The 16,054-nt window shown below is 33.7% G+C and overlaps 2 protein-coding genes and 1 pseudogene across 2 annotated transcripts; 1 reads left to right on the top strand and 2 right to left on the bottom strand.

Moving 5' to 3' along the window:
• The first annotated feature begins 7,086 nt into the window (after nt 1-7,086).
• LOC145619980 (AAA-ATPase At2g18190 pseudogene) lies at nt 7,087-8,691 on the top strand (annotated as a pseudogene).
• Nucleotides 8,692-9,201: 510 nt separating this feature from the next.
• LOC145619981 (F-box protein At5g51380-like) lies at nt 9,202-10,950 on the bottom strand. Its single transcript, XM_081674650.1, has one exon. It carries the CDS (start codon nt 10,948-10,950, stop codon nt 9,202-9,204), a length of 1,749 nt encoding a protein of 582 aa, XP_081530776.1.
• Nucleotides 10,951-12,860: 1,910 nt separating this feature from the next.
• On the bottom strand, nt 12,861-14,593 carry LOC145619982 (uncharacterized). The gene is made up of 2 exons (XM_081674651.1): nt 14,062-14,593; nt 12,861-13,948 (listed from the first exon to the last, which is right to left on the bottom strand). The coding sequence occupies exons 1-2, from the start codon at nt 14,591-14,593 to the stop codon at nt 12,861-12,863; spliced, it is 1,620 nt and encodes a 539-aa protein (XP_081530777.1).
• Nucleotides 14,594-16,054: the final 1,461 nt, after the last annotated feature.

Below are 16,054 nucleotides of genomic sequence, written 5' to 3' on the forward strand. Positions count from 1 at the left end.
AAAAAATAAGGCAATAACAAATGAAACCCAGACTAAATGCAAGTGAACAGCAAGTCAGCAAGCATAAAACTTTGAAACACACAGCCACACGGTACATATTTCTGATACTAGTTTGCAAGAAAATAACACCCAAAAGATCAACATCTTTAGAAACCTACAAGAGTAATACTAATATTAACCAAGCTAATTGTACTTGTAATGGCTACATAAAACACAAAGCTGAGATAATCTACTCTGACCATTCTCTTCATTCTTCTAGTCAGCCACGGAGAAATCAAGTCAGACAGGCTGTTTAGAATATGACAGGTGATCTTCTCAATCCATCCTAGCTGCAAGGCATGAAGAAATTGAGTCGAGTCAGACAAGCTTGTTTCGCATGAAAGGAAAGATCTCCGTGGCTGCTAAAATGTAAGCTAAATTTCACTGATTTTGCAAATCTGTATGCATGCAAGTTTTCACAAAACAAATTTCAAGTTTCTATATTGCTGCTTACAAATGATGAGTAAAGCCTCTGTATCATCGATGATGAAACTTGACTGGTTCTATAATCTTAAGCAGGAATTAAGTAAAATTTCTTTCCCCAAAAGAAGATAGCTTGCATAATAAAATCTCACTAGTTATCTGATCTTATAGAAGGGAAAAATAAGAATTTAAAGGTCTTATCACAAAACAAATTTCAAGTTTCTATATTGCTGCTTACAAATGATGAGTAAAGCCCCTGTATCATAGATGATGAAACTTAATTGACAGGTTCCATAATCTTAAGCAGAAATTAAGTAAAATTTCTTTCCCCAAAATAAGATAGCTTGCATAATAAAATCTCACTAGTTCTCTGATCTTATAGAAGGGAAAAATAAGAATTTAAAGGTCTTATCCCCCCCCCCTCCCCTCCCCAAGTGTCGGTGTTGATGTAGTTATTTCAAAACAAGTGATGAATCACCCCCACCCCTCCTTCGTCACAAAGCTAAAGAATCAAGAGTTAACATCAGGATTGACCTATACAAATCAAAGCACCCAAACAGCTTTTCTAAAAAAAGTAAACCCTTATGCAATGTCCAATACACCGAACATCAAGTAGAAAACAACAGAATACATAGGAAGGAAAAGAGAAGGTAGAAATCTGAAGGTTTCAAACAGCCAGCAGGCCATCCTAGAGATCGAGAGGAAAAGATAGTCTAAATATCTGCCAAAAAACTGAAATTTTCTTAATGTGTGGAATGTCACCTTCAAGCTACTTAACTTCAGTCATTATGGGAGTTCCATATCATTAGACTATTGTTCCTTGTAGGTTGTATAGGAAACTATTGCCCAAAAACGACAATAATTGATGTTAAATTATCACATGTCCTATTAATGCAGGGTAGAATGTATACGGCAATGTTAAAAAAAATGAACTTTAAAGGGACTGTAAGTTACATATGCTTATTTAATTCAAAGATATTAGACTGAACCTAAATAAAATTTCTTAGGAGACTGAGCAAATTGGTCTAGCTTATAGACTATGAGAAGCAACTGAAATTTTGCAAAAATGTTAGCACATGAAAACTTGTACTGTAGATAGAATTAACATAGTATAACAAGCTAAAGTAAAAGTAAAGGTACCTAAATGGATGCATAAAAACAAATTAGTTTATTATATATGACAGAGGACTTTGAGACTACTGATCACCTGTTTTTTCATGTTGGTTTCACATAGGATATAAAACAAAATGCTTGCAGAAAGAGGGAAAACCGGAAAACTACATAGATTATAGTGGTGGAGAATGCTACTTGAGAATTGCTTTGCTTCAATCAAGCTAAATATGGGAGGTTTCAATCTAAATATTTTATTCTTGCAGGTGTCTGATATTTAGCAGTATAACTTCTAGAGATCATAACCCTCTAAATTTATCATATTGGAGCTAGAAAATATCGAACAGAATGTATATGTTCATATAATGAGTTGCTGAATGATTGAACCATCGATATCAGCGTTTGCAACAAAATTCTTTGCTCAAGAATGAGTACCTGTTTTCTTAACTTAGATTTTCTTTTCAGGATTTTGTCAAGAGATTCTGTGATTTTATTGGAAATATATATTCACATAGGGGTGTCCCAGTAGAGGAGATGGGTAAAAGGGCAGAGTCTTCAGCATCCTCAAGGTCAAGTTCCAAAAAGAAGAAAAAAATTGGAAGAAGAACCAGAGCAAATCACGGTATGTGTTCTCAATGAAAAAGTTTGCTTTAATTTTGAATTATTTTTATTGATTTAATGGCTTTGCAATTTGATTTAGTAGAATTATGAATGTTCCTATTGTCGCCTTTATCTGTTTACTGCCAAAGATTTAAGAGATCATATTCTGTTTCTTTTGGCATTCAGAGTGGTACTTGGGCGGCAGATTATTCTTGCTGAAGGGTTTTAATCTGCCCAAGTACCACTCTGAATGCCAAAAGAAACAGAATATGATCTCTTAAATCTTTGGCAGTAAACAGATAAAGGCGACAATAGGAACATTCATAATTCTACTAAATCAAATTGCAAAGCCATTAAATCAATAAAAATAATTCAAAATTAAAGCAAACTTTTTCATTGAGAACACATACCGTGATTTGCTCTGGTTCTTCTTCCAATTTTTTTCTTCTTTTTGGAACTTGACAACTTGACCTTGAGGATGCTGAAGACTTTGCCCTTTTACCCATCTCCTCTACTGGGACACCCCTATGTGAATATATATTTCCAATAAAATCACAGAATCTCTCGACAAAATCCTGAAAAGAAAATCTAAGTTAACACAACAGGTACTCATTCTTGAGCAAAGAATTTTGTTGCAAACGCTGATCACCAAAGTTTAGTACATGAAATATCTATTTGGAGCCAGTCATTATCTTAACTTACATGAAATATTAGATGGTTTGGAAGTGTTTTGTTAATGGTGTTCATTTTCAACTGATGCAGCGATGATTACAAAGAGGTTTACAAGGAGAAGAGGTAATAAAGTGAATTGACTGTAGTCAAGGGCTGAAGACTACACCTTGGGTGGCGTGGACGCGTGGTGGTCGCTTTAATCGACACATAGTAGACTAGTAGTCTAATTACCTAGTAGGGGTCTAAATGGATAATTACTGTTTGCAAGACTTTTGTTGGTGCTGCTCATTTTCTCTCTTCCGATGAATTTGAAGTTGGATGAAAGAATCGATGATTTTAAGGAAGAAGGGAAAGGCCTGTTTAAGGGGATAAATTTGAATTTGAACTAGTTTAAGGGCCTGTTTACATTTACTTAATTTTAGTTCAGTTCAGTTTAGCTCTTAATTTCCCTCTCACATAAAATATTCATTTCAGTTCAGTTCAGCTTAGTTCAGTAAATATGAACAGGCCCTAAAGCCCGGGCGATGCTCAAAGTTAAATACCAAATGAAAAAATTTCCTTGAGTTGTAATAATAAAGGTAAAAAGTTAAAATTAGTTGGGGATAAAAACAGAGATGTATACAATTAAGTACTCGTAGCAAATTGCAATAATGCTTAAAAACTTTTAGAATCAATGTTAATAAAGTAACATTAATTGTGAAATAGTTTGGTAATGAAAAGTTGGGATTTCAAAGAGATGTAATGGTTCAAATATAATTTAAGTATCCAACTATTAATGTATAGTCATGTCATCATGTATGTGGTGCTATGTCATAAATTTTATGATGTAAGTTTTATAATATTATATATTTGTGTAATACTCGTACAGACAACACGCTTATTTTTTTTTAAATTTTTTTTTTTGTGTGTTTAAAGAGCCACAAGGGTAAGTGATGAGAATCGATTCCAGAATCACCTGAAACCGGAAGATGTGCTCTAACCACTTGAACTATCCCTCACTCTCAGTATTCGCCTAATATTGGCTTAGAAGTAAATTGTAAAACTGGCTTAGGCGTAAATTGTAAAACTCATACACTACTTCGAGAGTTTGAGGTGTCATTTTGAAATTACATATAAATTAAAATTCTTTTGTTTTGTTTGGTTGACAAATTATGGTAGAGTAATTAAAATTCTTTTGTTTTTTTTTTGTTTGGTCGGGTAACGTTTGGGTTCGGCTCTCATTTAGTTTGGTTAACATGGATCTAGTATTGGTTTCAAAACGGGTCATATCGGGTTACTATTTTCTCAGGTTCAAACATTTCAAGTATAATCGGGTTTGAATAATTTTTTCAGTTTGAGTTCGGGTCAGTTTTTGACAAATCTATAAAAGGCATAATCAAATGAGCTTTCTCTCCTCCTCTGAAGCCAACTTTGATAAGAAGAAAATTTCTTAGCATGTCATCATACAAACTATTACGGAGTAGTTACAAACTTACAACTTTCAGGAATAATAATGAATATTTTAACACAAATCACAAAATGCATGAGCAAGTTCCGTCAAAAAAGGCATGTGTAGGTTACTATATCTGATGACCAACGGCTTCAATTTAATCCAAAACTTACACTTTCCCTTTTATGTTGAAGAGGGTACCAACCTAAGCTTCTATAAATTACAAAGCTAATGTGAGAAAATTATAGGCAATGAAAGCATTATTTAGCTGTAATTTAAATACAAGAGATTAATAATTTCGATACTAGTTAAAATGATGAAAGTCTCACCCAATTTCTTTGCTCTTGCTACTTTAGCAATGATAATCGTGCGGTGTGCTGCAACAGGTTACTAAAATCTTGAATTCTACATGATTTATATTTTTTTGTTGATTCATTCAATAATAAACTCTAAACTAGGCTTTTTATTGTCAATTAAATTTTATACTACTCCGTATATAGTAGAATAAATCAATAAGACCTTTAATTGGTGTAGGTGTAGCGTGGCTGGACGTGAATTAGGCACATGGCATGTCCTTGTCACAACAAATTTTAGCTTATCGTCCTTCAATAATATTGTTTACTTCTATTTGTTTAAGCCCATGTCCAAAAAAAGGAAAAAAAAAACTTGTAGATAATAATAGAAATGTTTTTCGACTTTTCATCAATTAGAAGTTATTACAACCACCTTTGTTTTTCAATTATAGGCATTCTATATTTCTTACATACAACTAGCACGGGTACAATCTAGTTCTTATTAATTGATTTGTACTTTTTGCATTCATAGCTAGACATGCTACAAGCATAGTTGCATACGATACTTTATAGAAACGGATTGCGTGTTTATTTTTATTGCATATTCATGCAGCTCCAACGGAGCCTTTGGAGGCTGAAAACAAGAGAATTGCAACAATAATGTCGTCCGCTTCTATGGAAAACAATTTGATGTGTGCAGCCGTAGGCGCGTATTGTAACCCTACATTTGGACCTGGTTGTTGCCCTGGTAGTACATGCGCGAATCCTGTACCTCTTACGGGTGGTGTGTGTGTGCAACAAAAACTAGTAAAGCTATGATATATTATGGTATCATCTGCGCGATTATATTCCTTAGTTTTCTGCTAGCTATATGTATGTTTAACCTTTAAATACGGAAGCTAAATTAGGCCAAATTATTGTATAAGAATTGCAATTAAGGTTGTAATATAAATATATAATTGATGAATTGTTGTTAACGTGTGTTTGAATTGGTTGGTGAATGATTAATGACTAATGAGTATGTATGTATGTATACTATTTGAGTATATGGTATTGCCTTCTTCATTAAAATTAAAATTTAATTAAAAGTGGATTTATTATGAGATCAAATTTACTACTGTAATAATTTTTCAAGTGCGTATGAAGTTATGAGCTCATTTTGATACACCACACACCTTATTACTGACATCCCTTAGGCAAATTTGAGTTGCTAGTTTTGCGACTTTCCTCCAATTGACTGGAAACTGTTAACTCAAATGGCAGTATTGTGCTAGATAATAATTTAAAAAAAAAATGTTTAATGCCCAAACAATGAAATTGGGAAATTATAAAAGAGTACGTAATCATATTTATGGATTTGGCATTGCAACTCTTCTTCGCATTTGAGGGAAAACAATTAATTAATAAAGTCTCATTTCATTATCATCGACCTACTACTTCATTCACTTTTAATTTAATAAACCAAATCCCTTATCTAATTATTTTATTATTCACTTTTTTTGCAAGTATTTTATTTTATTTTTTTTAAAATTATTACTAGCCTGTTTATTTATTCAATTTTAATCAACTAATTAATAAGGCAATAACCCCCTTTGGACCCTATCTTACTTTTTTTTATTCAATCACTTAGAGATGATGGAAGGAGTACAATTCACAGCTTCTGACCTACCAAGCCTTGGCCCTTAGGAAATTTAATGATGTCCATCACCGATAAGTTTGTTAGAGATATAAGATATTGGATATTTGGATATAAGAAAGTATATTTGTATGATTTATTTTTATTATATAATTTTCATACTGATTTTCTAAAACTAATATTTTTGTAAAAATATTTTTAATTAATGCTAAAATATGATTTGCTAATAAATATTTATATTATTTACATATATAAAACATATCTTTAGAATATAAGATAGGCTTTAGGAGGTTGTTTGATTGTTTCATCAGTTATGTTGTTATCTTTGATTTTGTATAAATACTATGTCTATTTATACTTTAATTTATAAATCAAGAAGATAAAAAACTTTCTGTTAAAAATATCGATCAAAGAACCCACGCAACTACCATGAGTCAGCATGACCTATTGTCCACCAAATAATCCTCCTCTCCCTCTACTCATATTTGGTGATTAGCATTAAATTAATTTCCTTGGTCTCCAAGCCCTTTTTTCTAAAAAAAAATTATTATTATTTAATTTTATTTACAAGAGCTTGGCCTCCAAGTATTTGCTTAAACTAACTTTCTAAAAATCTTATCATGTATTCCCCTAAATTTATCTTAGTTTTAGGTTTCCACAAAAAAAACAAATTCGTGCCTCCTTACTATGGCGGTTTAACACAACACTCTATAAATACAAGTTGTTTCTTCACTTTTCAGTGAAATACAGCTAGTGTTACTAGCTAAATTTTCCTCCCTTTCCTTTTCCTCCAGTTTCTACCCTTTAATCTCTCCGATTTTTTAAAAATCGGAGAGAATATCGTCACTAGAAAAACCCTAAAAATCCCTATCCCGGCTTAAACCATGGAAACTACATTTAATGTAGGGTCTATATTCGGGTACTATGCCTCTTTTTCGGCTTTTTTAACACTAGGTCAACAATCTTACAATCAATTTGTCCCTGAACAAATACGTGAATACATTAATGAGAAAGTCTTGAATTGGTTCAAGAAACCATCAATTTTAGACCCCAAGATTTTTACATTAGTCGTTCGAGAGTGCTACAAAAACGAAGGCTACAATTGTAACAACGGCGTATACAAGGCTTGTGAAGCATACCTTGCCAACAAGCTCAAGCCTTTATCGACACAACTCGAGGGATGTCGTAGGGACGAGGACCACGGTCATGAAGTGTACTACCACCTATCGCAAGGGGAAGAGTATGTCGAGTATGTAAAATTAGACGAAAATAATGTAAATGTGAAACTACATTGGGAGTTTTCTTGCAAGAATGATAAAGGAGAGAAAGAACAGCAGATTAATGCCTCTAATGTCTATAAATCCTTTTTGTTGAGTTTCGATCCTCAATACAAGGATATAATTCTCGGTAGCTATATTCCCTCGGTCGTGATGAAGAGTTACGACACCAAGATCGAGATGAGTAAGGATATCTATCTGTACACGTATCAAGGCGGGATGTCATCGAGGCATTGGAACCCCGTGTCGTTTAAACACCCCTTCACATTCGATGCTTTGGCGTTGGATCCGGAGTTGAAGAAGTCGATTGTAGATGATCTCGATAGGTTTATAAAGAGGAAGGAGTTTTATAAAAAGATTGGGAGAGCTTGGAAGCGAGGGTACTTGCTGTATGGACCTCCCGGGACTGGCAAATCTAGCTTGATTGCAGCTATCGCGAATTACCTTAAGTTTAGTATCTACGACTTACAGCTTTCTGGCATCGAAAAAGATACTACCTTAAGGAATTTGATGATGTCCATTACCAATAAGTCTATACTTGTGATCGAGGATATCGACTGTGCCACAGGGTTGTCGAAGAAGGCTCCTCTTACAAGGGAAAATCATGAGTACAATGGTTATACTTCTGATGAGTACTATTACAATGAATACGATAATGATGATAATATTGAAGTTCAAACAGGAGGTGAGCCAAATTCCAATGATGTAGCCGAAGTTAGCAACACTTTATCGCTTTCAGGGCTATTGAACTTTATCGATGGATTGTGGTCTAGTTGCGGAGATGAGCGGATCATCATCTTGACAACGAATTATAAGGAAAGGTTAGACCCGGCTTTGTTGCGTCCAGGACGTATGGATATGCACATCCACATGTCTTACTTGAGGATGCCGGGGTTCCGAATCCTGGCTTCCAACTACCTTGGCCTATCAGGGGAGCATCCTCTATTTTCGAAGATTGAGGAACTGCTCAAAACAACAGATGTCAGTCCTGCTGAAGCCGCGGAGGAGCTTATAAGGAGTGAGGATCCTGATATTGCCCTTGCTGGAGTTGTTAAAATGTTAAAGCAGAAGAAATCAGATCAAAGCTCTCAAAAACAAAAGAAAAGAAAGAAGAAGAGAAACAAGAAGGGTAGAAAGGCAATGAAAAGGGAGAAAATAGATGCAAATGTAAACAATAATGATGAATTAACTAGTCAAGTAGTAGAGGGTTGAATTACGCGGTATTATTGTAATTAAATTCATTGAAATATGCTAATAAAACTAGATTTCAGCAAAAATTTGATTTTCGTATATACAAGTAATTACCAGATTCGAGCCATAAATGCTAATTTTAGATTAACATAAAGAGTAACTCTGAAACAGAACATTAACAGAGATGACCAAAATTTGGACTTTTTTAAACAGGCAAACATGGACTGTATGAGCTTTTAGACTATAAGAGACATTATTGATAAAATTCTTTGTTAACTAAATCAAGATCTACTGTACGAAGACTATTCCAGGGCTAAAAACAGAGGAAAAGCAGCAACTTATAATCACACATTACTGTATATTTTAGTATCTTGCGGGTAAAGAGCACATGGAACAGAAACAATTTAACACTGATCTATAAGAAATAATATAGTCATAAGAGATCGTGTTACATTCGTTGCAGAAATAAACATTCAGATACACACAATAATAATCTACTAGTGTACTTATTATAATAAACTCAAATTCAAACTACATAAACATCCAAAGTAGGCTTGGATCCTTGAGGACAAGACAGCCTTGCTGCAGGAAGAGTTTCTGGTTTTCGTCATCTGGGTATTGGCGAGATGATGACACCAGTTTTCTCAAGGATGGTCTGTTTCTTACTATCCATGGTATTATACTGATATCCAAATTCCTACAGGAACTTATGCTCAAGTATCTCAGTTTTTTACACGATTTCACCACTTCCTTTACTCCTTTTTCTGTCACTTGAAGGCAAAACTCCAGATCCAGGTGAATCAATCTGGGGCACACCCTCCCTAACTTGGTAAGCAATTTATCATTTATATCTGTAAGTGAAGACTTCAAAATCAGCTTCTCTAACACTGGCAACTCCGTGTCTTTTGCAATTAAATTCTCGATGATACCATGGCATCCTCCTAAATCCAGTTTCACAAGCTTCTTGTTGCACTCTAGTATATCAGGAACATTCAGTTTATCATGGCGTACAAATTCACAATGACTTAGGACGAGCTTCTCCACTTCGGGAAATATGGTAAGAAGCCTTTTCAGAACTGTAAGGCTAAAGTCACGATGAAATGCTAGGTTCAAGTACTTTACTGCACGGTTCTTCATTAGGCCATCGTAATTGTATTCTTCTGTTCCGAGGCTTGAACCAATCATCGCAAAATGGCACAGACGAGGGCATCTTTGTGTGATCATAACAAAAGCTGAATCAGATAGATTGGAACAATCAATGAGCTTAATTGATGTCAGGTTTTGGAGAAAAGAGGACAAGTACTCTATATGCTCATTTGTCAGGAATTTTACTCCCATGAATCCCCCCAATTCTAAAGACTTCAGAGATTGAGAAGTGTGCAGTAGAAGCCTTGAGATCCCAGTAAACGTGTAGCTTTTGCATTCTATTACAGCTAAGTCGGTAAGAGAAAGTTGTGCTTCTGCTATAGAAAAGAAAAACTCATCCGATATGTCAACATCTTGGAGCCTTAGAGATCGTAAGTTGGCTAGGAAATTAGAAGAGCCATTGACTCCAAATGTATCAATCTTAAGATCTTTACATATGTAAAATAATTTCAAATGATGGCTATTGTTAACTAGGAATGAAATCCCTTCTACTGTCACTTTATTATACTCATAAATTTTTATATGCTCGAGTAATGGACAATTTTTTGACAGAGAAACAAGGGACTTATCTGTTATAAATGCTCTGTTCGAAAGGTCTATCTTGCGTAATCTCTTGAGCTTGGATGACATGTAATCCACCCCTTCATCAGTGACAGTAGTAGTATACACTCCTTCATGATCGATATAAAGTTCTTCAAGATTAGGAAACGAGTCTGCTATTCTGACAAGATCAACATCTCCATGTCCACCTGAATATTTGAGTACTTTCAGATTCTTCATGTTTGAACTCAGCTCCTCATACCAAACTGCTCGTTTGTATTGATCGTGTGACAAAGCAATCAACTCTTCCAAGTCCAACCCTGACCGTGCAATCAAAGTAACAGCTTCATTCAGGTCTCCTCTGAAGTTACAGAACTGTATCTTCTTAAGATTGGAGAATCGCTGCAGCAGCCTTGAGATGGTTGAGATTGGTGTATAATTTGAAAACTTTATGCTAACTCGTAGAGAATTGGTGATTGACAGGAATCTCTTGCAGACTAAAGAGATTGATTCTTGGTCACTTTTATGATGGAGACGATCAAAGATCATCTCCCAGCATTCGTCGAGCAAATCTCTGCTTTCTTCTTCTTCCATTTTGATCTGCACTAATGGATGGAATTGAATCAGATTATTAGCAACATGAGACAAGATATTATCAAGCCAGTGCATTTTGGTTTCCTTTACATAACAATGTGAAATCTTTATATGCTCAAAAAAAAAAAAAAAAAAAAAAAAAATGTATCAAGCCAGTGCGCTTTGGTTTCCTTTACATAATAATGTGATATTTATATGCTCCAAAAAAAAAATAAAAATAAAAATAAAAAAAAAATAAAAGTACAAAAAAAGGTTATTATCAAGCCAGTGCATTTTTATTTTTTTAACATATGTATTATGCTTTGACATAGTTTTTAATAGTGATTGATCACCTAAATCTGAATACAAAAATCCCCTTAAAAAAGTTACTCAGTCCTGAAGTTTAAATTACTTGATTTTTGCTCAACTACACACAACGTGATAGGCTAATAGCATTCATATGTAGATTCAATAAGCTATGAGATGGGATTGTTCAAAGACGAGCTGAGCATTATTAATGGTGTCATTACTGAGACCTATTACTTCGTATATCCCAATATAGAAAAAATAAATTAAAATAAATTAGCTTAACAATATGCACGTCTTTGAGCAAATCCTATCTCATATAGTCATAGCAGATTGAATTTATGTATGAATGCTATCACCCAATAATGTCAGTGTTTTTGCTAAGCAATAATTAAGTGAACTGAACTTCATAAGGACAGAGTAACCTTTTTTTTTTTTTTTTTTTCAGTAAATTTCTGTAACCAGATTTAGGTGATCAATCCGCCAAGTATTTGAAACTATTTCAATGTACTATAAAATGCACCAGCTTGATAAATGATAACCTTGTTTTGTAAATAAAGCCAGTGTCAAAACTTGAAAAGTTCAGATCACATTGTTATGTAAAGAAAACCAAGTCAAATGTCTAAAAGATCAGATCAAGCTGTTATGTAAAGAAAACCAGTCAAAACTTGAAAGGATCAAATCACATTGTTATGTAAAGGAAACAAGTCAAAACTCGATCATGTTATTATTGAAAGCATAGTGTTAAGCTAATTTTATTTTATTTTTTAATTTTTCTATATCGGGATATACTAAGTAGGTCTCAATAATGAAACCGTTAATCATCTTTGAACAAATCCTATCTCATAGTTGATCAAATCCGTATATTAAGTAAAATAAACTTCAAAATGACTTAGTAACCTGTTAAGGGAATTTTTGTATCCAGATTAAGGTTATCACATAATTGAAATTATGTCAAAGTAGTATATAAACTAAAAAAAATGCACTGGCTTCAAAACCTTAATTTGTAAAGAAAACCAGTTAAATTCGAAAAGATCAAACTGTTATGCAAAAACCAAAATCAATTAAATAACACTGCACTTTTGGATTAAGCATACAATATTTCATGAGAATGCCTCAAATTTACTACCAAATCTGCCAAAAGAATGAAACAGCAACATATGTGCAGATATTTATTGTAAAGACTAACTCTGAAACAGAACATTAACAGAGATGACCAAATTTTCGACTTTTTAAACAGCAAAGCATGGACTGTATTGTAATTTAAAGAGCACATGGAAGAGAAACAATTTAACACTAATCTATAAGTAATAATATAGTCATATGAGATCGTATTACATTCGTTTCAATGTCAATTTGATACCAATTGGAAGTTCAATGTCTAGATCCTTTTTTGAGTTAATTACATTTCTAACTTAAAAATCAACAGGTGTTTATACTCAATCTTCATACCAAGGCGAGGTAAATAGGTAACCTAACAAAATAAAAGAACACAGATCTTGATCATGAAAGCGGAAATAAAACAATCAGATACAGGAAATTGCAATAATAATAATAATAATCTACTAGTGTACTTATTAATATAACCAAATTCAAACTACACAAATTACATTCAATCAGATTCTTCAAAGTAGGTTTGGATCCTTGAGGACAAGACAGCCTTGCTGCAGGAAGAGTTTCTGGCTTTCATCGTCTGGATAATCACGAGATGATGACACCAGTTTTCTCAAGGATGGTCTGTTTGTCACTATCCATGCTATTATATTGATATCCATTTCTATACAGCAACTTAAGCTCAAGTATCTCAGTTGTTTACACGATTTTACCACTTCCTTTATTCCTTCTTCTGTCACTTCAATGCAATATGACAGATCCAGGTGAATCAATCTGGGGCATATCCTCCCAAATTTTATAAGCAATTCATCATTCATTTCTGAAAATTTCAAATACAACTCCTCTAACACTGACAACTCCAACTCCATGTCTTTTATAGTCAAATCCTCGATATTATCGAATCCTTCTAAATCCAGTTTCACAAGCTTCCTGTTGCACTTTAGGATATCAGGAATGTTTAGTTGGTGTAGGAAAGAACAGTGGAGTAGCTCGAGCTTCTCCACTTCGGGGCATAAGTTAAGAAGTCTTATCAGAACTGTAGGGTTGAAATCATCATGAAAAGATAGGTCCAAGTACTTTATTGCACGGTTCTTCTTCATTAGGCCATTATAATTGTATTCTTCTCTTTGGAGGCTTGAACCAACCATCGCAAAATGGCACAGACGAGGGCATTTTTGTGTGATCATAACAAAAGCTGAATCAGATAGATTGGAACAATTTATGAGATTAATTGATGTCAGATTTTGGAGAAAAGAGGACAAGTACTCTATATGCTCATTTGTGAGGAATTTTACTCCCCTGGACCCCCCCAATTCTAATGAATTCAGAGATTGAGAAGTGTGCAGTAGAAGCCTTGAGATCCCAGTAAACGTGTAGTTTTCGCAACCTATTAAAGCCAAGTAGTTCAGAGAAATTTGTGCTTTTGCTATAGAAAAGAGAAACTCATCTGATATGTCAACATCTTGGAGCCTTAGAGATCGTAAGTTGGCTAGGAAATTAGAAGAGCCATTGACTCCAAATGTATTAATCTTAAGAGATTTACGTATGTATAATAAGTTCAAATGATGGCTATTGTTAACAAGGAATGAAATTCCTTCTTCTGTCACAGTATAATAATCATAAATTTTAATATGCTCTAGTAATGGACAGTTTTTTGACAGCAAAACAAGGGACTTATCTGAATATGTGCTTTGTTTGAAAGGTCTATCTTGCGTAATCCCTTGAGCTTGGATGACATATAATCTATCCCTTCATCGGTCAAAGCAATAGTATTTTCTCCGTCATGCTCGATATACAGTTCTTCGAGCTTAGGAAATGAGTCTGCTACTCTGACAAGATCAGCATCTCCATAATGTCCAACTGAAAATTTGAGTACTTTCAGATTCTTCATGTTTGAACCCACCTCCTCATACCAAACTGCTCGTTTACATTGATCGCGTGACAAAGCAATCAACTCTTCCAAGTCTAACCCTGACCGTGAAATCAAAGTAACAGCTTCATTCAGGTCTCCTCTGAAGTTACAGAACTGTATCTTCTTAAGATTGGAGTATCGTTGCGGCAGCCTAGAGATGGTTGAGATTGGTGTATAATCTGAGAACTTTATGCTAATTCGTAAGGAATTGGCGATTGACAGGAATCTCTTGCAGACTAAAGAGATTGATTCTTGGTCACTCTTATGATGGAGACGATCAAAGATCATCCCCCAGCACTCATCAAGCAACTCTTTGCTTTCTTCTTTTTCCATTTCCATCTGCACTAATGGATGGAATTGGATCAGATTATTAGCAACACGGGAAAAGATATTGCTTTTGACTTTGATTTCCTTTACATAACAATGTGATCTTTCTATGCACCCAAAAAAAAAAAGTGATCTTTTCGAATTTGACTGGTTTTATGTACAAAACAAGGTTATTATCAAGACAGTGCATTTATTTTTTTAACATATATAATATGCTTTGACATAGTTTCTAATAATGATTGATCAGCTAAATCTGAATACAAAATTCCTCTTAAAAAAGTTACTCAGTCCTGAAGTTTAGTTTGCTTGATTTTTGCTCAACTACACACAACGTGATAAGCTAACAGCATTCACATGTAGATTCAATAAGCTATGAGATGGGATTCGTTCAAAGACAAGCTAAGCATTATTAATGGTGTCATTACTGAGACCTATTACTTAGTATATCCCAATATAGAAAAAAATAAATTAAATTAAATTAGCTTAACAATATGCACGTCTTTGAGCAAATCCTATCTCATAGCAGATTGAGTTTATGTACGAATGCTATCACCCAATAATGTCAGTTTTTTGCTGAGCAATAATTAAGTGAACTGAACTTCATAATTAAGCACAGAGTAACTTTATTTTTGTTTTTGGCAGTAAATTTCTGTAACCAGATTTAGGTGATCAATCCGCCAAGTATTTGAAACTATGTCAATGTATAGTATATTAAAAAGTAAAAATGCACCGGCTTGATAAATGATAACCTTGTTTTAAAATAAAACCAGTGTCAAAACTTGAAAAAGTTCTAATCACATTGTTATGTAAAGAAAACCAAGGCAAATGTCGAAAAGATCAGATCAAGTTGTTATGTAAAGAAAACCAGTCAAAACTTGAAAGGATCAAATCACATTGTTATGTAAAGGAAACAAGTCAAAACTCGAAAAGATCAATCATATTATTGAAAGCATAGTGTTAAGCTAATTTTTTTTTTTTTTTTTTTTTTTTTTTTTTTTTTTTTTTTTTTTTTTTTCTATATCCGGATATACTAAGTAGATCTCAATAATTCTTCAAAAAAAAAAGTAGATCTCAATAATGAAACCGTTAATCATCTTTGAACAAATCCTATCTCATAGTTGATCAAACCTGTATATTAAGTAAATTGAACTTCAAAAGGACTTAGTAACCTGTAAAGGAAATTTTTTGTATCCAGATTCAGGGTACCAATCACGCTAATTGAAATTATGTCAAAGCATAGTATATAAACTTAAAAATGCACTGGCTTCATAACCTTGATTTGTAAAGAAAACCAGTTAAATTCAAAAAGATCAAATTGTTATGCAAAGGAAACCAAAATCAATCAAATAACACTGCAATTTTTCCCAGAATTACATTCACATTTACTCATCCAACTCAAGTATTACACCTAGATATGATATTTGTGTTGCTAAAACACAACAAGTGTATTAGAACTGGTAAGAAAAA

Source organism: Chenopodium album, chromosome 27 (assembly GCF_948465745.1).
Source record: "Chenopodium album chromosome 27, dcCheAlbu1.1, whole genome shotgun sequence".
Taxonomy (NCBI): domain Eukaryota; kingdom Viridiplantae; phylum Streptophyta; class Magnoliopsida; order Caryophyllales; family Amaranthaceae; genus Chenopodium; species Chenopodium album.

Coding starts and splice junctions, on each gene's coding strand:
- LOC145619981 (XM_081674650.1), bottom strand. CDS start 10,950: ATGGAAGAAGAAGAAAGCAGAGATTTGCTCGACGAATGCTGGGAGATG.
- LOC145619982 (XM_081674651.1), bottom strand. CDS start 14,593: ATGGAAAAAGAAGAAAGCAAAGAGTTGCTTGATGAGTGCTGGGGGATG. Junction 13,949..14,061: donor ATCCAAGCTCAAGGGATTAC/GCAAGATAGACC, acceptor ATACTGTGACAG/AAGAAGGAATTTCATTCCTT.